This window comes from Acanthochromis polyacanthus, chromosome 1 (genome assembly GCF_021347895.1).
Source record: "Acanthochromis polyacanthus isolate Apoly-LR-REF ecotype Palm Island chromosome 1, KAUST_Apoly_ChrSc, whole genome shotgun sequence".
NCBI classification, from domain to species: domain Eukaryota; kingdom Metazoa; phylum Chordata; class Actinopteri; family Pomacentridae; genus Acanthochromis; species Acanthochromis polyacanthus.
Window position 1 is genome coordinate 40,412,712 of NC_067113.1, and position 23,036 is coordinate 40,435,747.

Genomic DNA, 23,036 nt, shown 5'->3' on the forward strand with positions numbered 1-23,036 from the left:
CATGATTTTTGGGATCAAAACATAATAAATTGTTGAAATAGGAAAAAAGATAACGTCAGAGGGGATTTTTTTTTACCTGTCAACTGATAGTTTAAGCTCCTCTTTCAGTGCAGTTTCTTTCTGAAGCTGTTCTGCCAGTTCCTTGGCTCGTGTTTCAGCCTCACGGACCTCGGCTTCCTTACCCTGCAGAGCACCATGAAAGCGAGTCTCCCACTGCCGGGCCTCGTCCAAAACTCTGTCCCGGTCGTCTTGCAGGGACGACATGCAGCGTGAGAAGGCGGCTAACCTGGCCAGAGACTCATCCAGACGGGCTTGCATCTCCTGTGCTCGTCTCTCAGCTCCTTCTGCCATCTCTCTGGCCTCCAGAGTGGCGTCCTCTTCCTTCTCCCGCTCTCTGTCGGCCTCCTCTAGTCTCAGCTCCATCTCCTTCAGCTCAGCTCCCAGCCTGAATCTCACAGAGTCCAGGGTTTGCTCTGCCTCAGCTTTCAGTGTGGCCTCTCTCTGCTGGATGCTCTGTTCGATGGTCGCTTTTGCTGCTAAGGCTTCCTTTGCCTGTTTCTGGGACTGTTCTAGTTGGGATTTACAACTATCTAGCTCTGCTTCAGTCTTTTTCAGGTCGTCTAGAGTTGTGGACGTCTCCAGCTGAGACTGCTCGAGCTTGCTGTTGAGCTCATTGTGGCCGAGCTGCAGTGCCTTAGCTTCTCTACCCAGTTCGCTGATCCTCTCCTGGTACTGGATGCAGTCCTTCTGCAGCTGACGGACTTCCAGCTGCTTCTCCCTCAGCAGCTCTTCCAGCTGACGTGCTCTGGTCTGGCTGCCTTCTTTGACCCTCTGAGCAGACCTCAGCTGTTGCTCCAGCTCCCTCTGTTTTCCAGACTCTGCTTCAGCCTCAGCTCTTTCTCGCTGGGCTTGTCTCATGTCCTCTTCCAGCCTGGCAGCTCGGTCCTTCTCGCTCTGAGCCTCGGCCTCAAGCTCTGCTCGCTCCCTCTCTAACCTTTCCACCTCCCGCTGCAGTTCAGTGAGGTGCTCCCGGTTGTCTGCTGCCTCTTGCTGGTAGCCGGCGATGCTCCCGTTGAGCTGAGCTAACTGGTTCATCAGACGCTCCTCCAGGTTGTCCTTTTCGGTTTCAAGGCTTCTGAGGAGTTGTTTGAACTGGGTTTCCCTCTTTGAAGCCTCTTCAATTAGGCTCTTTTCTCTCTCTTTGCTCTCTTGAAGGCACTTCTCTAAAGAGGCTACAAGGCTTTCCTTCTCTTTACTCTCTTGAAGATCTCGTTCAAGAGAGGCCAGCTCAGCTTTGAGTTCAGCCTCCCGTTTCTGCCACAGCTCTCTCTCTGTGTTGACAGCCGCCTCAATCTCCCTCATTTTATTTTCCAATAACGTTTGAGCACTTTCAGTCATTTCTGCTTCTTCTTCTGACGGCTGCAAATGTGTTTTTGTCACAGACACTGCAGATATCTGTTCATTCTGAGTTTCTTCTGGGATTACAGGTTTTTCTTTGTCTTCATATTGACTCTCAACAGGTTCTGATGTAGTCATGATTGTGTCCGACTGCTGGACAGTCACGACCTCTTCTACAACAGCTGCAGAGCTCAGCGGAATAACTGAAATCTCACCATCTTTTTCTCCCATTTGGGCAACCTGTCCCTTTAACTCTTCAATCTGCTGCCCTAAAGAGTCTCTTTCTGACGCTGTACTCTCCAACTCAGCTTTCACAGCTTCCAGTTCTTCCTGAAGCTGTTCAACTTCAGCTTTGAGAGCACTGCCCTCTTGTTTTATTACAGGCTTTTCCTGCATCTCTCTGAGCCTCTCATTCTCCTCCTCCAACTCTAGTATTTTTTGCTGCTTTGTTTTGGCAAACTTTCTCATTTTGTCTTTCACTGAATCCACTTCCTTCTGTGCTTCCTCTGCTTGTCTTTCAGCTTCCTGCCTTGCAGCCTCATGACTTCTCACCTTGGCTGCCAGCTCCTGCCTCTCCTGTCTGGCTGCTTCCAGGACTCGTCTCACTCGCTCTGCCTCGTCGCTCACGTTTTCGTAAGACTTGAGCAGGGTCTCGTACTCGTCCTTAATGCCTTGGACCTTATCCTCCCATTCTCTGCATGTTCTAGTTGCCTCTTCTTTTGCCAACTCCACTTCTCTCTGACAGGCATCTTTCTCGCTGAGAATCCCTTCCATTGCCAGCTTGAGGCTCTCGCAAGAAGATCCTAAACTTTGGTTCTCCAGTAATGTTCGGTCAACTTCGTCAATCAGTCTAACTCTTTCTGCTCTCAGCTTCTCCAGCTCATCGTCCGCTGAGCTAATTTTCTGCTGCAGCTCAGCTATGACCTTCTCCGTTGATGCCAGCTGCTCTTTCTGGGTTTTGTTTTCTTTTAGGGCCTCTTTGCGAGAGATCAGAGCAGCCTGAAGCTTTCGCTGAAGCTGCTGGATCTTTGCCTCACCGTCTTCCTCTTGCTTCTGTGGAACGTCAGTCTCTAACCTCTGTGTTTTTTCTTGCTCGGTCTTTAGTTCTTCCTGTAAAGACGTGATGAGCTGGTCCTTCTGAGACACTGTGTCCTGCATGGAGTGTATGAGTGAGCTCTGTTCACTCAGCTGTTGACTGAGCTCCATTATCTCGTGGTTCTTACTATCAAGAAACTGCTTGAAGTCTTCCACCTCAGCTTGAAGAGTTGTAATTGAAGACGTGGCAGTTGCAGATGCTGCACTGGCTGCAGCTTCCATCTCTGCCTTTAGGCTTTCAGCATAAGACTCAGCTTGGTGATACTTTTCTCGGAGATCGTTAATTTCCTCGGAGAGTCCATCAATTTGCTTCTCCTTTTCTCTCAGTGCTTGTAGGTCTTTGCCCAGTTCCAGTACCTCAGCCTCCTTCAGTGACAGACTGTCCTGTGTTTCCTGCAGCTTCTTCTCAAGCTCTGTGTTGGCCTCCCGCACAGCCTGGATCTCCTCTCTGAGAGCTTTTAGAGATTTCTCCATTTGTGCAGAGATGACGTCAGACGGCTCTGCAGGATGCTGAGGTGGATCACTGGACTGTGGTTGTGAAGAATCGGTCTCTGATGTAGCAAAATCCACCCATTCCTCCTGGACCCAGTCATTTGATGCAGGCTTCTCCACATTTTCACCCATGTGCTTGGGCTCTTGATCAGGCAGAGCTGCTTTTTCACTGGTCAGTTTTTCTTCTAGTTCTCTGAGTTTGGTAAGAAGAACTTCTCGTTCGTCTTTCTGGACCTCAAAGCGTTCCATCAGCTCGCTGTATTCTTCTTTCTGCTGCTTCAGTTGTTCCCGGTGGTGTCTGTCTTTTTCTTTTGCTTTGCGAATGGTTTCTTTGCGAGATTCTTGGGCCTCCTGAACCCTCTTCTGAAGCATTTCACACTCTGCTTCAAGAGAAGTCAACTGCGACTGTAACGCAGTTGTTTCTGAAGAAATGTCGACCTGCTGCGAGTTTTCAGCTTCTTCACTTAGCTTTCTGTTCAGAGACAGTGTCTCAGCAAGAACTTGATCCTGTTGGATAATTTTCTGCTCCAGAGCCTCAACTGTCTCTTCTTTGGATTTCAAAGCTTGTTCAAGCTCCAAGAGTTTAGCTTCCATCTCTTGAACCTCACGTCCTTTAGGTTTTTCTACCTCTGGGATGTTTTCAGAAACTCCTTCCACTGCCGTTTCGTCTTTCTCTTTCCATTTCTTTGCTTCTATCTCAAAATCACTAACCTTCTTCATGAGCTCTTTGCGCTGCACAAGTGCAACCTGCAGCTTCTTCTTCGCGTTTGTCAGCTGGGTTTCCAGTGCTGCCTTCTCCTTTCGTAAACTATCAAGTTCACCATCTTCACGAACAGCCGAGTCTTCACCAGTTGCATCCTGTTTCTCATCTCTGACTTTTTCAAGTACGACTATCTGCTCTTTCAGTTTAATAACTTCACTGTCCATCTGGAACTTCTCTTCTTCTGCCTGCAGGAGTTTAGCAGACATACTGTCATTGAGCTCCACTATCTCTTGCTCTTTCTGGCTGAGAAGAATCTGTAGCTCACTGATCTCTGAGTCCTTCTTTGACAAAGACTCATTGTTGAGATCTGATGTCTGAGAGTATTCCAGTACGCTGTTCTCCATATCTTGAAGCCTCCTTTCTAACTCTGAGGAGAGAAGCTCTCTGTCCTCCAGCTGAGCACTCAGCATCCTGGTCTGACCCTCCTGCTCAGAGAGAGCCTGGTGAGCCATTTCCAGATCTGTCAGCAAAGCCTGGATTCTCTGCTCCTTGGATTTATTTTCAGTGTTTAAAATGTCTATCTGTTCTTCTACAAGCTGCATTTCAATGCCGTGCTTCTCCACCGCAGAGCTGCTTTGCTGGGAGCGGTTATCCAACTCCTCTCTGGCTGACTTCAGCTCCTCTGAAACATTGGTGGCTATGGATTCGGCCTCTTCTTTGGCAACAGTGAGAGACTCTGTTTTTTCTTCCAGACTCTGAATTTTCTCCTGCGACTCTGCAGCTGCATCTCTGAGCCTCTGCAGCTCAGCCAGCAGTTCGCTGTACCTCTTCTGGAGCTCCTCAGCTAAAGCCTGAGCAAAGACCTGACCGGAGAGCGCGTTGGCTTCTGTCGAGGACGAACCCTGCTGACTTAGATGAACCTGAACTGTCTCTCTGATGATGACGGATGAAGACTCGACCTGAACTGTGGAGGACTCCTGCTCCATGCTCGTTGCCACCCATGACTGATTGAAGTCCTGCAGGAGGGAGGGCCACTCCTGACCTCCATCTTGATTCACAGCTTCCAGGAGGGTCCAGCTGCTGTGGGCCACCTCTGAGTCACTGCTGGCCACCATTTCATCTGAGGAGGTACCTTTGGATTCTTCAGGGGACTCAGACTGGTGTCCAATTAGCTCTGGGCTGCTTTCATTACCATTAATGGAGAGCACTGAGGTGTCTTCAGCAACTAAGGTGGTCTCTTCTTCTTGTGTGTCTTCCATGAAGTCAGGGAGGGCTTCAGAACTATCAAGGGGAGCCGTGCTGACTTCCTGATGCGGGTTCTGATCGTAGCGTTCACCCGATGGAGCCTCACTGGAGCCGTGCTTCGTAGCCAGTATGAGGGATTGTTTAAGGGCAGCCAGCTCATTGTCCTTTTCTACCAGCTGCTGCTCCAGCGACAGAACATGTGCTGTGAAAGTCAACAAACATAAACAAGAAAATGTCACATTTTATGTCAACAGAAAGCACGTGCTGTTCTAACATTTATGTCTACATAATCTCTGAATCAAGCACAGTCCAAGAACAAAGACCATAATAGAGGGTGTGGGCTGCTACAGGACAATACTGTTCAAAGTTCTCACAGCTTTGTTGCTTTTATTATCTTGGTTTAATCTAAAACTACTGTGCATTTACAGGTTGCACATACTAAAAAACACCAGATACAGAAGGATCAGCAAAACTGGAATTGAGACTTTTCCTCTAACAGTGAAACATAATGAGAAACCTTTACAGATCCCAGAGAGATCTTTGGTATACAGAGGTAACATTTCCATCTTAAAGTATTAGAGTTAAAACAAAAACACATTCTGATTTGACGTTTCTAACTTGTTTAAGTTACTCCAACAATAATTTAATAGAAATTTTAGATTTTTTATGTTATGGGCTCCAAATTTATCCCCATTTCCACACATAATTACTTAACAAATACAAACAACTCGGTCGTTATGTTTTGATTCTGTCTCTATACCATGAGTGATTTTATTTAAGGAGTCCAACTTTGTACCTTTCTCAGCTTCAGATGAATTCTGTGACAGTTCCGGGACATCATTTCCGTCTGACATCTGAAAGGAAAAAGAAAAACACAAACCAAAACTGAAACTGCATTTAGGCTGGTAGCTTAACAAATTGATGTCTTATCTTACGACGCAGAGAAACATTCCTCTGTGAGAGTAAAAACTTCACAGTATTAAACTTTAACAGCAATCAAGACAAAACAATTCAGCTTTGTAATTACAGTATGAATAGAAAACAAACAAAAAAGAATAAAATAAAACACATAAAACAGATAAAGCATCAAAAAGAGAAACTTACGAATAAAGCAAACAAAAGGCATTTTAAAAAAAGACGCATAAATATGAGAAAGGTTCCGTTCTTTCAGCAGAGCTCTGCATCAGGCTGCATAACGAGGTGAAGGTCGGTTCAGTGGATCAGTGCAGGAGGGATTACGTCCTCACTCTCTGTCTGCTGTATGACCCTGATTCTGTCTGTCTGTCTGAGACGCATGGAAGTCACCTGTCCAGACTGAAGCATGTCTCCGGACCAGGTCTAGAGGATCAGACCTGTCCGACTGCCCTGCTACCATCATAAAGGGTGACTTTGCAAATTGTGTTTTAACAGACGGGGAGAGTGCATGAGAAGGTTGTCTGACTTTGCAGGCTGCTTACACTTCAGCTGATACTGAGTCTCCAGCTCCACTTCAACACCTTCTATGCTCATTTGAAGAGAGACAGGATAACAGGAACTCAAACGCACGAGAAACTTTGAGGTTTAAGTGGTGGACAGATGATAAAGCTTGCAGGTCATCAAGGACTGATTTTTGAGGCTTATATCTCAGGTGAAACAGGCTGCTTGCATTTGCGTTAGGCGGTTTATCATTTGCAACACTCAGTTCTGTGTGTTTAATTCACTTTATTGTTGGGATTCACTTAGGCAAAGTGTATCTGAATATTATACCTGGAAAAGCAAAAGTACTCGCTAATGCCGGGAGCAAATAAAAGATCAGATTAAAACATATGAAGAAAATCACCCACTTTTGCAGAAATACATCAGTTTTCTTTCTTTTATTTTATAGTACTTACATATATTTAGACATAAATATATACATAAATATGTTCATGAAGATGGAGAACTTGCTCGTTTACGAAAGGAGAAAGCAGCACTGCAAACCCAGCTGACAAATACATTTTTCGTTTTACTTTATTTTTAATTTGTTTGGGTGTATATATATATAACTTCTTTGCTTATTGCATTTATTTTTTTGCTCATTTTTTTTTCTATCTTTGGGTCTTACAGGGCTAAGCAAACCTTTCAAAAGCTACAAGTAGTAGCACTAGCTGGAAGTCTGCTTAGCTTCCTTTGACCAGTCGTGTGATATTTGTTGTTGACTGACCAACTAATTTGCATAGTGAGATCTGATTGCAGTGCAGGTATAAAGGCGATGCTTAATAACGCTAGGGAAAAAATGCAAAGGCTGTGCTTGTGATGCCGATTCATTCCATTTTGCACCATGTTTCCTGCAATAAACCCGCGTAAAGGAGCACAGAGAGATAACCCCTGCAATGTGTGCAGATACAGATGTTAGTACTGACCGTAACAATTTGCTGCTCCAGCTGCTGGATCTTTGCAGACGCTTCCTCCTGCTCTGCAGTTTTTCTGTCTAGTTGCTCTGAAAAATCAGACGGTCACAGTGGTCAGTAAAAAGCTTAAGGTTTGACATCAAAACACTGAATCCTTGGTAGAGGCTCATACCCTGGAGGGTTTCCGTGGTGTTGGAGAGCTGGGTGCAGCGTTCCTCACTTTCTCTGCATTCGTCTTTCAGCCTCATCAGCTGCGTCTCTACAGACTGTACGGTGTCCAGGAGCAGCGACAGGTCAGCGGGGACAGGGGTTTCCTCGGGCACATTTTCTACAGCCAGAAACCGTAACTGTCTCCAGATTTCAGCCAAAATCTCGCCTTTCTTCTGCGTGTCTCCCTGCTCTGCCCTGAGGGTTGCCAGTTCTTTCTCTAGTTTCTCGACCTCTGACTTGTCGCTCTCCGAGGCGTCCTGCCCGACAGGAACAGCTGCAGACTCCGACTCTCTCACTGATGCAAGCTCACTTTCAAGTCGAGCGATTTCCGCCCTGTCTCTCTCTGAGGCCTCGCTGCTTGCCTGAAGGGCTGCGAGCTCGGCCTCTTTCATCAGACTCAGCTGCGTCTCCAATCTGGCAACTTCCATCTTCTCCTTCTGCAGAGCCTCCTGACTAACCAGCTCCGCCTCCCTGAGAGAGGCCAGCTCTTGCCTTTCTAGCATCGCCACCTCCATCCTCTCGCTTTCCAGGGCCTCCAGGCTGCCTCGGAGGGCTGCGAGGTCGGCATCGGCCCTGCCGGCCTGCGCGGCCCACTGCTGCCTGTCCTCCTCCCTCAGCTTCACGGCCTCGGCCAGCTCCTGCTCCATCTGCCGGAACTGAGCAGTCAAGATCTGAGCAGAAAGAGAAGAAGGCAGAGAGAGAAAGAACATGTGTGGGTGCGATTTTGTGTTTTGTCAGCCAGACAATACATCGGAATGACGCACCATCTGGATGGAGGGTGGTGTGTCTTGTTTGAACATTTTTCTTTTCATTGAAGGCATCTGACAACACGTAGATCAATACGAAAATCAAAACAGTAAAAGTAGCTGCATCGCTGGCATCTAGTCCAACAGGATCTGTACCTGCTTCTGCTGATCAGCGCTGCTCACTTCCTGCTGCAGCATTTCCAACACTTGGGAGCGAGAGTTTAAAGCCTCTTCAAGCTCTTCACACCGACGCTGAGCTGCATGCAGCGCCTGGGAAAGATGACGTAACAAAGCCAGCATAGTCAGTGCAGATTTCCAAATATTTGCTATTTAACCCTTTAAGTTTCAGTCAATTCCAGCCGTTTTCAGTACAAAAAAAAATCGCTAATATTCTATTTTTAAATAAAAAAAATTACGAAAAATACAGGGAATATTGGACGCACATCGCGAGGTGCATTTCCTTGAAAATGACCGATTCGTGGATTTTATACCGACTTCAGGACATGTTTTGGACAAAATAGTTTACTGGCTTGTGTCATCTGATGTAAAAGGTTGGATTATGGCCGTTTTTTGTGGAATCTTTTTTTCTGTGTGTAATAATAAACCCGGAAATGTGAGTCGCGCTGTGTGCGTTGAAGCCGTGTATAGAGAACGGATGGATGAATATTTGTTTTTGTCGGACAAATGTGTTTTTCTCACCCGCTGTGGTAATCGCATCTGAAAGTGGTTTATACCGGCGGATTCATGAGAATCTAAGCTTTCCATCGGCGTATAGTGTTTGTATAATCGGGTTTGCAGCCGTCGGACATTCTTGAAATTCCTATGCAAATTAGTAAGTGTACCGCCGGCGGTACACCGACGCACTGAAGCGTAAAGGGTTAAAAACATTCATTACAGACTTTGTCCCTCGTTTCTCTCACTAGACAAAATCATTTAAAAAATGAAGCTTTTGTTCCTGATAGATTAAAGGTTTATTTTTTATGTTTTGGTCAAATTGCTTAATCATACTTGTGATTTTTGGTTTGTAGATAAAATTGGACCCAAGAAAGATGAGCAACGATGTCAGATAAAGCTAACGGGGATCCTCCTAACAATGATTAACCAACACTCTGCAACAATTTTGATCACTGATTAATCATTTATTTGTCGAGAGAAGAAAAAGAATAAAACCTCCGTCTGTATCGTTAGGAATTAGATTTTCACTGCTTAAAAAAACAACTTAAATGCGTCTTCTTGCAGTCTTTAAATACAGCAATAATCACCAGATTTATTGATAATGACAAGAAAAACAGATCTTGAAAGATTAGAGGTTTTGAGATAAAAAGTCAAACACGAAAGGTTAAAGATCGACTCAGTCAGCTGTAAAAGGAGGAGTCTATAAAGTCAACAGACACATCTTCAGTAAATACTGTCTTGTACCTGCTGAAGTTCGCCGTCATTCTGAGACTGTGTTGTGACTCTCAGCAGCTCCTCTTCGTGTTTCTGAATCTGTTCCTGGAAACGTACATCCTTCTCACAGACCACAGCCTGCAGTTTCACCAGCTGAAACGAAAACCCCAACCGAGAAAAACCTCATTCTGATGCCCTTTCTTTGCTAACGAATCAGGACGTTGTGCAATCGCGGACAGAGAGGTCACCTGCTCAGCGTGGGCAGATTCCTTCTCTTGAAGAAGCCGTTCGGTGGCCTGCAGTCGCTCTTTAAGCTCCTTGCTGGTGGCTTCCTCCTCGCTCAGCTTGTTCTTCACTTCTTGGAGCTCCTCCTCGACTCCAGCTCCTGTGAAAGAGCTGTCTGGACTCTGCTGTGGACAAAACAGAAAAACTCCACAGCTTCAGCTTCATTTCTAAGTTGTGGTACACATATTTTACTCTGCAAGTAAATAAATGAATGAAAATAGGGTGAACAACCAAAAAAACCCAAGACAGAACTCACTGTTGCTCCTCCTTGTCCTTTTAAATCAGTTATTTGTTTGTTGAGTGACGCCATCTTGGCTTTGGCCTGCAGTTTGAGTTTGGTGAAGCGGGCCTCAGCTTCATCTCTCTCATTCTGCCCATAAGAAGAAAAAAAAAAACACTCAAAATGTGCCAGATTTACAAGATGTTTGCTGTGGGGAATTTTTTTTGTACCTTGAGTTGTGCATCCTTGCTGCTCAGCTCCGTGTCCTTCTGGACGAGCAGCGTGTCTTTGTCTCGGATGAGCTCCTTCAGCTGGACCACCAGTTGCTCCAGGTGGGCCAGCCTCTCCATGGCCTCCTCAGGTACCTCAGACTCCGCTGGGGCCTGGTCCTCACCGGCAGGGAGCTGAGGCACCAGCACGCCCTGCACAAGGACACAAAACTAAGAATATAACCCTCAAATTTAAGGCTGTGCAAAACTGAGTGAAAGTGATGATTTTTCTGCGTCTGCTGCTTCGATTTTGACCATTTATTTTCGTAAGTAATTGGTCTGTGTGTTCCTGAGCTGATAAAACAACGCCGTAAACAGTGGAAAATTTGCGCCGGTAAATTAGAAATGACCCATCACATTTAAAATCTCGTCACAATGTACTGATTACAGGTCCTGCACTGGTGCAACCCCAAGAAATACAGGAGAGAAAAGGGCTTTGCTGAATATTCAAACAACCTGGAGCCACTGTGATGTTTCAAATCAGTCGCATTTCTTTAATTGCAAACTGTAAAAGGCTGCACAGACAAGAAGCCGGCATTAACTAATCCTATCTTCATTTCAAAAGATCAAAGACATGCAGATGTTTCCTTCAACTACCTACCTCTGTTTTTGAAGCATAATATAGACCGTACACATTTAACTTAAAGGCTGGGGATACAGTCGGAAACACTCTTCGTTATGAGGTGTTGTAATTTTTGTGTTTTTCTCACCTGTGGGTCTCCATCTGGACCTTCCTCTCCGGAAAGCTCCTGGAGGACCGTGGCCAGACGGCTGAACATAAAGATGGCACTGTGAGGGGAAAGAAATCACGAGTTTAAGGTCTCGGTGCGGACGAACATTAATAACGTCTGACGCATGAAATCTTCCCTTGCTGCACCTGTGCAAGTGCTTCTCTGTTCTCTGCAGATAAAAGGATGTAAATGTAGTGCATTTTTCATAATCTTTGTGCAGTTGACTATTTTATCCTGTGTCTTCCATCAGCTTCAGTATAATTTAAGCAGCAGAGATTCGTTTGAATTTTCTCTGTAACATGAAAACCTGTGCTATGTTTGTAATTCAGAGTAGAAAATGTAAACAGTGTAGGATGTGTTTGACTAAATACAGCTCCGAGATGTCGACGCTGGATGCCATGTCCTCTGAAGGCGTGAATATAAACACAACAAGTCCAAAACATATTTATTCTACTTTGTATGTGCGTGCAGGCAGTGGAAAGAGGAGGAAGGCTTTTATATGTTTGAGATTAAAGTCCAATCCCGGCCTTGAAAACAGCAGCTAACAAATCAATCCCACCACAAAGAGACCGAGTTTTCCCTGTTGTCATTAAACTGTAGCAGGTATTGAGACTCGAGTGAGATTTCTGAAGTCAAGAACAAGCTTTCAGTCTCAACTTTTAAGCAAATATTGGCAAGATTATATTAATATATTAAATGGCATAAATACATGTTTAAAGTCTTGAAAATTATAGATTTTAAACAGTCTGTGTCAACATAGAAACTTTTTTTAAAATATGGAAGCTAATAATTTCAGATTATGGGTAAAGACTTGTGACATTTGGAGCTCAGAACGAAAACAAATTCCACAACAGTGTTTATTTTATTAACTTGTGCAAGAGTAGCTTGTGTGATAGAAGTTAGATGGCTTTATTTGACCTCTCTCAAAAAACAAACAGTGCTTTCACCGAAAATCAAAGGCAACACATTGGCAGACGATCCCAGCGCGTTTTCTCCGAACTGGGCCGAACGGAGCCGAGTGTTTCCGAACCTGCCGGAGTCTTCACTGCGGCTGCGTCACTCTTTATGTGAACAGCAAAGATTATAGCTAGCTAACACGAAAATGGACGGCAAACTTCCAGAGCTGCGGGACAGCGGCGTCTTCAAAAAGCAGTAGCCATGAGTCGAGATGAAGAGTCGGTGGTGTGAACGGGATGCTCCGTGAAAACATCCGCCGTGTGCCGTGACTGTAGTTTCCACGATACAGTAAGTTAGCTCGGGCTACTTAGCGAGCTAACGCTGGAAACAGGTAAATAAGGATAGCGTCCTTAAAAGCTGCTACGCTCAGTGTTTGTCTTCCGTGCGTGACAGGCGCGTAACGCAGCCCGGTCTGTGGCGTGTTTTTAAAAGAAAGAACCTTTGACTCACCTGTGCGAGTGCTCCCCAGGTGAATGTGTCTGGATTTTATTTGATATATTTCCTCGGATGGATTTCAGAGCAGAGCCACATCACCAAACATTCCCGGAAACAAAGCTTCCTCTGCTCTGATTGGACGGCCTGGATCTCCAAGGGACCGTCTGCCAATTCACAGCCGTCCACTCCTTCTGTAGGGAGCATCTGCAAAAATATACACATCCTACAAAACGAAAAATCAACCCTCGAGCCAAAAATACACACAAGTTGACCCTTCTACATCTGGAAACAAGACGGCATGATGATGGCAGGAAAAGACCAGAGAGTCAACCTGATCATTAACCAGGGCAGACAGCTGGGGAGGAGCCTGCTGCTGCTGGCGCACTACACCACAGTGTTTGTGGCCTTCGTGGGGCGCTCGGTTCAGTGGATGGTGGATGCAGTGAAGTGGACCAGCCTGTTTGCACGCTACACTGTGTCAGTTTTTGACTCCATCTACAGACATCTGCACTGGGGGAAGAGGAAAAGTGTCGCCGGCGGGGGCAGAGAGATCTGCTCGAGCCCCGACACAGAGCCACAGTGACTTGAGTTTGCTATATCCATGTCCAACTGTGTCATATTGGCAAAGAAGCCACAATAAAACTGCAACAAAGTGAAGCTGAAGACACTGAAGAAAGAAAACGAGGCCTTAATGAAGTTAGAACAAAAACTTTTTACCCTTTGTAAGCTCCTAAAGCGTAGCTATTTGTTACGTAGTCCCGTTAGTGATATATTTGTATGTATGGTTAGATAATGTGAATATTCCATATTCAGGTAAGGAGAAGCTTTTCCAAACGATGCATCAGGCTGTGGGGAAAACATGCTGCTGCCAGAAATGCATTACACCTGCTCATATGACTGTTATGGAAGTGTGCCACAGGGTAATGCAAGCTAAAATAAGTCGGAAGCATAGATACTGTATGCCTTTTCCACTTTACATTATTGCACTACAGCAGAAGCAGGTTTTCGTTGAACGCTAGACGAAAACTTCTCCACGACATCAGCAGCTAAATATAATTCTGACATCCGTGCCGTAATTTTTTTAAGTATTATTTTTGGTAAATATGCCTGTGGAGATGGTCCTCCTTGTGAGTTTTCCTGTGTACGTGAATCACAAACACTCCTGCTGAATGTATCCCAGAGGCGACTAATATCTCGGTTTAATTCCTGGAATGTTGTTTTAAAATGAAGGCGACAAATGAAGTTTGTTTTTTTTAAATTTGCTTTTGTATTAAGACGTATATTTTAACTGTTAGCACATTTAGAACGCAGCTTAAATGTAGACACGTGCACTATGAGTTATTTTTATGGCATTATCAAGTTGTAAGATGGTAAACGTATTAAGACACTCACAGCTATGCTTTATAAAAACACTACATTTAAATCCATACTAAAGCACTTAGACATGAATGTCAGATTATTCAGTATTTCTGTTTGCTTTCTTTTTGTTTTTTACATTGAAATCTAACAGCTTTCTGCAGTGTTTTGATATTAATTTCCCTGACTCAAACTGTAATGCCTCCGTGGCTTTAATTAATCTGTGGTATCCAAATAAACTTCTCCATCAAACTGTCTTCAGTAATCCTGTTTATTTGCAGAATTAGACACATGTAAAGCATCAAATACCGACTGATCCTCACGTTTTTCTTGATTAATCACTCTTAAAATACGTTTAGTTAACTGTAGCTCCTTTCAGACGTGCACATAAGCCGATGGCATCTGAACATGCGGTCACTTTTACATAAAAGATGTTCTACTAGGTGAGACCGTGTATGGAAAATAGAACCCTTCATTCACTGAATCCATCCTCACATTCAACATTTCATCCTGATGCAGCTCCTCTCTCCACTAAAACGCAAAACAAAACTCTGCCGTGTTGTTAATCAGGCCAGCAAAATCATGTCTCTGAGCAAAATAAAACACTGAACACTACATATACTGTATTTTATCGGCTGCTGTTTCTTTATAACATTTCTTTAAGACGTCTACTTTGTGAGCTTGAGTTTTAAGTGTGTCTTTTATTTTTAGCGCCTTGTCAAAGAAGAATTCCTGTCACTGTTTGGGACAGACAATGAAATCTATCAAAAGTAAAATACTAAGTTGTTCATTGTTCTTCTGTTGTAATTTCTGTAATATCTTGTCTGGTTTTTGCTGTTTTTTATCTTTTATTGTCCCACTTCTGTTGTTTGTTTTGTTTTTGTCATTTTGTGTTTCTTTTTTTCCTCGCTTGTGCTTTTTGTCTTATTTTTGTCGTTTTATGTTTTGCTTTATTCGTTGTTTTCTGTCGTTTTTTTCTCACTTGTATTGCCCATTTTTTGTTGCTTTGAAACTTTGATAAATTTTTTGTCTCTTTTTGTTTTGTTTTGTGTCGTTTGTCATTTTCTTTCTCGCTTTCGTGGTCTGTGTTTCCCTATTGTAATATTTGGTCTTGTTTTTGTTGTTTTTTGTCTTTTTCTTGGTCTGACTTTTGTCGCTTTGATCTCGCTCGTGTTATTTATTTCATTTTTGCCATTTTGTGTTTTGCTTTGTTCGTTGTTTTGTGTAGTGTTTTTGTCATTTTGTCTCGTGTCGTTTGCCCATCGTTTTGGCACTTTGTAACTTCTTGGTCTAACTTTCTGCCTCGTTTTTGTTCTGTTTTGTGTCGTTTGTCTCATTTTTTGTAATATTTTGTCTTGCTTTTTTGTCTTTTTTTATCTGACTTTTGCTGTTTTGATCATAAAGTGAAATATTGTCTTGTTCAGTTCCAGATACCTGTGACCAAATGTGATCTATAAGTTGTAATGTGTAAATGATAAACTGAGGCATGATATTGCTGAAATGGAATTTTTTTTTTTAAAGAAATTTCAGGTTGTTCATAATGTTTTGCAAATAGATAATTCCTTAAATGTGAACAGTTTCAGAATGCACTTTTTTGCACTAAAACAAAGGAAACAGTTGGAGTTGTGGTTATTTATCGGTCATTATGCTCTGATTTTACTGGTCCGGCCCATTTCAGATCAAACTGGGCTTGATGTGTTCCCTGAGCTAAAAATGAGTTTGACACCCCTGATTGAAATAAACCCACGTTAGCGGGCATTAATTGGCCTAAACGCCGTGCAGCAGGAGGAATATGTACAGCGCTGGTGGGATTAACGGGTTTACAGTGGCTTGTTTTGCATGCTTCACCAAGAACATTAAAGCTGCACCGCTCATACCGGAGTCCACATGCTGAGCAACATGTACCCCATCGGTCCAGGAGCATGGCAGTGTCGCGTCCACGTGAGGGATGAAACCTCGATTGTGTTTGTCAGCACATCTCGGGGTAAAAGCGGAACAGTCAACTTGCCCTTTTAATGGGATGATTAAGCTGATCATCAGCCTGGATTACATGCGGTGATCAGACAAAAGGAGAGCGCGGCGGGGCGGGGCGGGGAGCGCCTCCACCCCAAACGCAGCGAGCTACAAAAGGCCCCTGCCAGCTGCCACTCTCGCCCTAAAAGTCCTGCTGTTGTGTGACTGTGAAGAGGGAGAGAGCCTCCACTTCACAGTAGACCACTCTGGGCTGTGAGGTTTTGTGCAGAAGCAGCGAACGGCTCCACTCGTGCGAGATGGGGAACTCATCGGGCAGCACCGTGGACGACCTGCAGGCCGTGGAGATGCACCTCTGGTACAAGAAGTTCATGACTGAGTGCCCCTCGGGTCAGCTCACCCTGCACGAGTTCAAGCAGTTCTTCGGGCTGAGAGGTCTGGACCCCGAGGCCAACGCCTACATCGAGCAGATGTTCCGCACGTTCGACATGAACAAGGTGAGAACTTAAGCACGAAATGAAATTACAGAGGACTTTTTAAACCTGTCAGGGTGCTTTGGTTCTTGTAGGATGTCTCTTAAATTACTTTTTAAGATAAAAATAACTTCTGTAAGAAGATATGTGACCAAGGTCTGGGCTGAAGGATGAAACAAATGATCCATTTTGCTTAATTTCATATCTGTAAATAATGCATTACCTACTTATACACCTCTTACAATGTGTCATGTTTAACAGGTAAAGAAATAATTGTGAGATTTTGTCTTAATTTTGTACTGCACTTTAGTCTTCAGATTGTTTCCAAAGCTGGAGTAAAGTGTTTAATTGCTTATTTCTGCTGCTGATATTGTACTTTTGTCCTTTAACTATAAACGTTTTTTTTTTAATTAAGGTCAGCCTTGATTAATAATCTCCAAAAGCCAAGTTGTATTTTGTGGAAATAACTATTTAGTTACATTTTAAGTCAATTTATAAATTTGTTTTCATTCACAATTAAAGTTGAAGCTAATCAGTCATTCAGTTATTTTAATAATTTCTGAATCCACAGCGGAAAACGTCCCCACTGCAGAGAAAATAGTGACAAAAATGGCAATGACATCTTCAAAGTGTCTGTTTTGCTGTTTATAATCCAAACATAATGAATCCACAGTCATATAAAACAGAGAACAGCATTACATTCTTCCAAACAGTTCTCACATTTTCTGTCCTTTACTTTCTGACTACTCTAACTGGTTCAGCTGTATTTATAAAGTCAGAGTTATTCGTCCTAACTTAAATAACTGTCATCGAAGAGGCGATATTTTGGTTAAAAAAACATCAGCATTACAGTTGATGATTATCTTCACAGTGCATTTGTTTTTCTGATAAGTGATGGATCATGTATTCGAAAGCTGTTAACAACGGGACATCTTGCAGGATGTTTTTCAATCAGTGCAGCTTTTACTGTTAAAATTAAAACTGCTGCTAATTTAGAGTATTTCTGAATATTGAGGCACGATGTTTGAGCTTTTAATGAGCGTCTTTTCTGTTTTCTTTTGAAGGCAGAAAGAAAATGTGCAGTGTTTTCTGTGCTAGATGCCGGTGATGTGATCCACATTCATGCAATTCTCGCTCTACTTTAAAAAACAAGTGCATGCTACATATGATGATGACGCACAGAATCAATCTTTAGGACGATCTCTTGTATAGCAGAAGAGAAAAATACACTGTTCTGTTAACTATCTGCGTTTATCTTCTACTTTTTATCCTTCATAGCGCTGAAAGGTTTTTTGTCTCCTTCTAAAAGTTGTTTAAAACCGTTTCTCTTCCTCTGAACCCTGAGCGGAAAACTATTGTTCCCTTAGAAAGACTTTGAACATCTTTAAAATGTCTTTTACAAAGTGTATTGAAGGGAAATATGCTGCTGCAAGAAGAGATCTGGTTTCTCAATGGGTGAAGAAATGCTTTCACAGATTGGAGATTTACGGAAAAACGAGGCATGGAAGGTTGACGCTTTCTGCGCATTGACGTGTTTGAGATAAAGCGGAAAATTTGTTGCGTTCCAGATTGGAGAACTTCTGAATCATTGAAGGATTTCCTCGAACACTCAGGTCACCCCCTTCTGGGACAATCTGACCCTTAGATCATTTAATTGAGAGCATCTCCGTGCCATGTACAGGGTCACTGAGATGCTATATTTAGTCTCCATCTCAGCACATAGGCTTCGGTAATCTGTGTGCACGATTTAAACAGTGAGATTATCCGTGGGACAATGGGTAGATGTTAAGATTAAGACGGAGACAATCCCTGCAGATAATCCTCCGACCTGGCATGCTTCATTTCCCCTCCGAGTGGCCTTTCTGGTGACATCATGACCTTGCTGGTCTCTGCAGGACGGCTACATAGACTTCATGGAGTATGTGGCCGCTCTGAGCCTGGTGATGCGCGGGAAGATGGAGCACAAGCTGCGCTGGTATTTCAAACTTTACGACGTGGACGGAAACGGCTGCATCGACCGGCACGAACTCCTCAACATCATTAAGGTAGGGATGAGCCTGACGCGCACCCGCCGCCTTCAACAACTCTAGCGAGACGCACTGACTCTCATTCTCCTCCTCCAGGCCATCCGGGCAATCAATGGGAACGAGGGTCAGGACACCACGGCGGAGGATTTCACCAACCGCGTGTTCGACAGGATTGATATAAACGGAGACGGTGAGTGTGTGCGCTGGCAGCGTATAGAGACGAGAGGTTTGGGAGGAAATCGATGGTGGGCGGACAGTTAGACATTTATCTCCAGTCTGAAAATGCAGGAATATAAAGAGCTGCTACACACAATAGCTAGAGTAAAGACTTTTGCCCTCACTTTAATATAATTTGAGAACAGAAAAAGAGCTAATCGTGACTAGCAGCTGCCTGATTGAACTGTTTATGCAATGAATAGACGTTTATGTTGTAGTCTGGATTTCCTTTTAAACTAAAAATATGATTAGAATTTATGATCTCATATAACCAGAAAGCCAAAAAACATTCATATACAGACTTAAATTTTGATTTTCTTTGACATACAGTGGTGGGAAAACAGTTTTCAGACGCCCTTAAAATTTTATAATCTCAAATATGAGCACGAAACATTTGTGGGGCTGCATTAGACACGCACAAAGCAATAAAAATTACGTCTTTTTTGTTTGTTGTTTACAATAAAAACTAACAAAACTAAATTCTACCAAAATGAGCCAATACTCAGAATTTCATATTTTTATGGAACCGATCAATTTTAACTTTCTAATGGCTTTTATAAAGGATTTGTTTAGTATTATGGCTGTGGTTGCAGTAAAATAAATGGCACTAGAAGACCTAAGAGTGACTCTTAATGCAAATATACACGCAAACGCATTTCCACCACTGTTTATAAAGACATTTCCACCAACAACTGACACAGAAAAGGCATTAGCTGATGAATGAAATTCACCAGAATACAGGAAATAATAAATAAATTTTAAAATGAAGCTTGCATCCAGACAGTATAATGAATGCGGCGCAACTATTAATGTAAATTTGAGGACTTTTCTTCTTTTAGCTCATAGTTTTTAAAAAATATTTTGGATAAATAATTATCTAATGACAGTTAATTCAAGCAGAATGACAACTGTTATGAATTGCTATTCCTGCCCCGCTTATTTATTGCACATTATCTCATAATAAATGCATAATTATGATAAACATTTGTTTAATGCATGATTGGAGCAACTTACTTAGGCTACTGCGAAAAAAATTAAAGATTTTTGTTCCTACTAGCACATCACATTTGAATCCCCAGTTGCATTGTGGGTAATGTAAGTGCCTATTTTTTAAAAGGAAGAAGAATAAATATAATAGTAAGATATGTAATATTATCTCTACTTTGGCTGCACTGATTTTGATACTTTTAAAAGTACTTTATTTAACTTACAAAAAGAGCTGCAAGAATCACAGCAAAATCTGGGTTTGAAAAAGTTTTATCATTTCCAAATTGTTTGTATCTTCCTAATACTATGTTTTCTATTTAGTTGTTGAGTTACACGTATTCAAAAGCCGATCCAGAGACAGGATAGAAATGAGGATTTAGGAGAAGCTTAGTACTGTAAAATGAGGATGAGATCGGTGTAATGAAAAGGGGATAAATCATTAAATATTGCCAGTAATAAAAACTGAAATAAAAGAAGTTGACAACACGAATATTAGCGCTGGTGATCAGCGTCTGTAGGTATTTCTGTGATGTTTGTTAAATTGGTTTTATTGTGACGTGAGATTATCTTGAAGCTGAAATAAACAAAATAAGCAAAAATCTATTCTAATCTCTTTGCACTGGAAAAAATGCCCCTCTCAAAACAAGAAAAAAAAACATATTTCAAAGAAGTTTTACCTTGAAATAAGTGAAAAAATCTGCCAATAGAACAAGTGACAAATGGCGTGGTAAGATTTCTTGAAATAAGACATGATATTTAGAATAATGAGATCTTAAAATTAGCTGGGAATTTTTTAAGCTCTATTTTACCAGGATTGTCAAGCTTAGGTGTCTTAACCCTCCTGTTGTCCTCATTTACAGCACCAAAATATATTGTTGCCTTTTCTGAAAAAAAAAAATCCAAAAATTCAGCAAAAAAATTCCCCAAATTTATAAAAATTTGAAAAATCTTCAGGAAGAAAATTCCTCAAAAGTTTCCCGTAAAACTTTAATTTAAAAAAAAAATTTAATTTGGCAAGAAATAAAAATTTAAAAATGAACCTTCCAAAAAATCTTAAAGTGATTACATATGTATCAGTAAAACTTCTATTTTCTTTAAGAAAAAATGAATTTAAATTTTTTTCCCCCGAATGTTCTTAAAGAAACTTTTTTTCAAATCAAAAAATGTCCAAAAATTATACCCAAAAAATGTTGAAAATGTGGAAGTTTTCACTGTGAAATTTTTTTTTTTTCCACATTTTCACATTTTAAAACGGGTCAATTTGACCCACAGGACGACACGAGGGTTAAAACAAGATGGTCTTAAAACAAGTCCCTCCCTCTGCTGAAATGTCACTGAAGTGAACTGATCTTAAATCAAGTGGGATGAGACATTCTGACTAAAAATAAGACAAATAAGCTTGGCAAGATGTTGAGTTTTTGCAGTGAAGTCATGACTTCTCATCAAGCCAAATAAAAACTGTAAAGGCGTCTTTCATTGTCTGCTCTAAAATCCTGGCTATGGCCCAGAAAAAGGAGGAAAAAAGTGTCGAAAATAGTTTGCAGAGCTTAAAAACTAAACTAAACATCTCACCATCAGCATAAATGTATTGCTGTTAGAGGAGTACTCCAATAAACCTGACCATTATGTCTGAAAATACCTGTTTTTCTTCTCACAGGTGAACTCTCCCTGGAGGAGTTCGTGGCCGGAGCTCGTAGTGACGAAGACTTCATGGAGGTGATGATGAAGAGTCTGGACCTCGCCCACATTGTGGCGATGATCCACAACAGGAGGCGCAGTGTTTAGGGTCTGCTCAGCCCGACCACCTCGTCACCTTCACGATTTGACCCGCGTGCTTCAGTACATCACCTCTGGCCATTCACAGAGATTCCTATTAAGATTGAATCCACTTTAAAATGATGCCAGTGCGCTTTGAACGCTGACATATCTGATGTTTAATCTCCAAAAGAGCGACACATGCTCTTTAAAAAGGACGACTCAGTCTGCCCTAGCAGACCGGTCATTGTCCTCGTTTAATGATGGTGAGCTCTCTTAAGGCCACCTCGGCATGAGGGATGATCTCAGACGGTCCACTTACCCTCGGATACCCGGCGGGATAAAAGAGGGACACAGTGCAGTAGAGTGGCAGTTACATGCACTCCACTACGCTTCCCAGATCTTTTCTGTTTTCTGGGTCGCAGTCCCTCTGCATCAAATTATTCAGATCTGTTTACCCGCTCCTGCCTGTGGGGTTTACAGGAGGAAGCCATGAGTGTGCAGTGAGTTTAACATCCATGCTAATTTGATTAAGCCAGCGGCTGTAAAACAGGAGCAGGTGAACGTCTCTGGAGACATTCAGCGTGCAGATCCAATTCTGAAAATGTTTACCTTTTATATGTTCTTAATTTTTTTTAATCGGAGCAGTAAAATACAGACTTGTGGTTCTGTAGCATTTCTGTGTGTGGGTGTTTCTTTGGCTGAATGATTTGCCTCCTACTCGGCAGTAAAAACAGATCTAGATTACCGTAGTCATGTTTGTTAGCTACACTCATCTGGTGCCTTCTGTTAGAAGACTACAGAATGTGTTTGATTTCAGCTTTTGCTTATCTGTACTAAAATAAAAACATGATAAGAACACAGGGGTGTTTAATTTCTCAAAATTAGTGAGCACTGGATATGCCAAGTGTCACATTTTTTGCACAAAAACATGTAAAATGTGAATTACACAGGGTACAAAGATCGTGTAAATGATCTCATCCAATGAATTTCAAACTCACAAGAAATCGTTCAACATCCCCAAAACTTATTTTGTCAGTGACTGGCTTCCTTTAAGTGATAAATAACTGATTTTATATATAAATAAATATAGTAAAGTTTACCTGAGATGCTCACCTGACCATCAGGGATCAGTGTCTTTTGCCCAGGAACATCTGGAGGATCTGGAAATTGAGCCACCAACTCTCATCCACAGCTGTCTCAGTGGTGGGCTGTTCTGTGAACTGATCAGATCCGCTTTTGACCGTCACAACTGATATATTCAAATAAACTCAATATTAATCGCTGGAGATGAACACCTTTTCTATTTTATACCACGACAAAGATTTGTGATTTTCAACCGTGTAAAACAACGTGAAGTCAACCCAAGTCCCCTATTTAAACATTGAGCTGCTTAATTTGTTTGAAAATGTAAATCTATCCAGTATAAATGCAGTAAGTAAAAAAAAAAACATGAAAAATGAATACAATTTTATGGAGAAAAATATTTGATAATCACTTCTAACCACTCAGACATACAGCCATAGAAAATTTTGACTTAAAGTTCCTTTTATTCAACCAGCAAGTTTTCTTTTTTGATTGGAAATGACACAGGTGTCTCTTAAAAGATTATAAGATCATGTACAAGAGGCATCATTGTGGAAAAAATAATTTCTCAGCTTTTATTTACATTTAAAAGTAACTTTAAGTCAAAATTTGCTAAGAGTA

At 42.2% G+C, this 23,036-nt stretch overlaps 2 protein-coding genes across 6 annotated transcripts in view; one reads left to right on the plus strand and one right to left on the minus strand.

The window, feature by feature from the left end:
• The window catches only part of golgb1 (golgin B1), a 125,660-nt gene extending 112,989 nt beyond the window's left edge, over positions 1-12,671 (minus strand). For 3 of the 5 annotated variants that reach the window (XM_051949778.1, XM_051948986.1, XM_051948666.1), the window contains exons 1-11: positions 12,560-12,671; positions 11,132-11,210; positions 10,383-10,574; positions 10,189-10,302; positions 9,896-10,057; positions 9,678-9,800; positions 8,415-8,528; positions 7,475-8,183; positions 7,315-7,391; positions 5,730-5,787; positions 77-5,135 (exon numbers count right to left, since the gene is read on the minus strand). In XM_051949778.1, the coding sequence (XP_051805738.1) occupies positions 77-5,135; positions 5,730-5,787; positions 7,315-7,391; positions 7,475-8,183; positions 8,415-8,528; positions 9,678-9,800; positions 9,896-10,057; positions 10,189-10,302; positions 10,383-10,574; positions 11,132-11,200 (6,677 nt within the window). In that variant the 5' untranslated portion in view covers positions 11,201-11,210; positions 12,560-12,671. The remainder of the gene's footprint in view (positions 1-76; positions 5,136-5,729; positions 5,788-7,314; positions 7,392-7,474; positions 8,184-8,414; positions 8,529-9,677; positions 9,801-9,895; positions 10,058-10,188; positions 10,303-10,382; positions 10,575-11,131; positions 11,211-12,559) is intronic. The other 2 variants (XM_051950191.1, XM_051949353.1) reach the window with 1 other exon arrangement.
• guca1a (guanylate cyclase activator 1A) lies at positions 12,167-22,190 on the plus strand. The gene is made up of 4 exons (XM_022203717.2): positions 12,167-16,368; positions 18,240-18,389; positions 18,468-18,561; positions 21,232-22,190. Exons 1-4 carry the CDS (start codon positions 16,171-16,173, stop codon positions 21,357-21,359), a joined length of 570 nt encoding a protein of 189 aa, XP_022059409.1. The 5' UTR covers positions 12,167-16,170; the 3' UTR covers positions 21,360-22,190.
• The last annotated feature ends 846 nt before the right edge of the window (positions 22,191-23,036 follow it).

Coding starts and splice junctions, on each gene's coding strand:
- guca1a (XM_022203717.2), top strand. CDS start 16,171: ATGGGGAACTCATCGGGCAGCACCGTGGACGACCTGCAGGCCGTGGAG. Junction 16,369..18,239: donor GCACGTTCGACATGAACAAG/GTGAGAACTTAA, acceptor TGGTCTCTGCAG/GACGGCTACATAGACTTCAT. Junction 18,562..21,231: donor GATTGATATAAACGGAGACG/GTGAGTGTGTGC, acceptor TTCTTCTCACAG/GTGAACTCTCCCTGGAGGAG.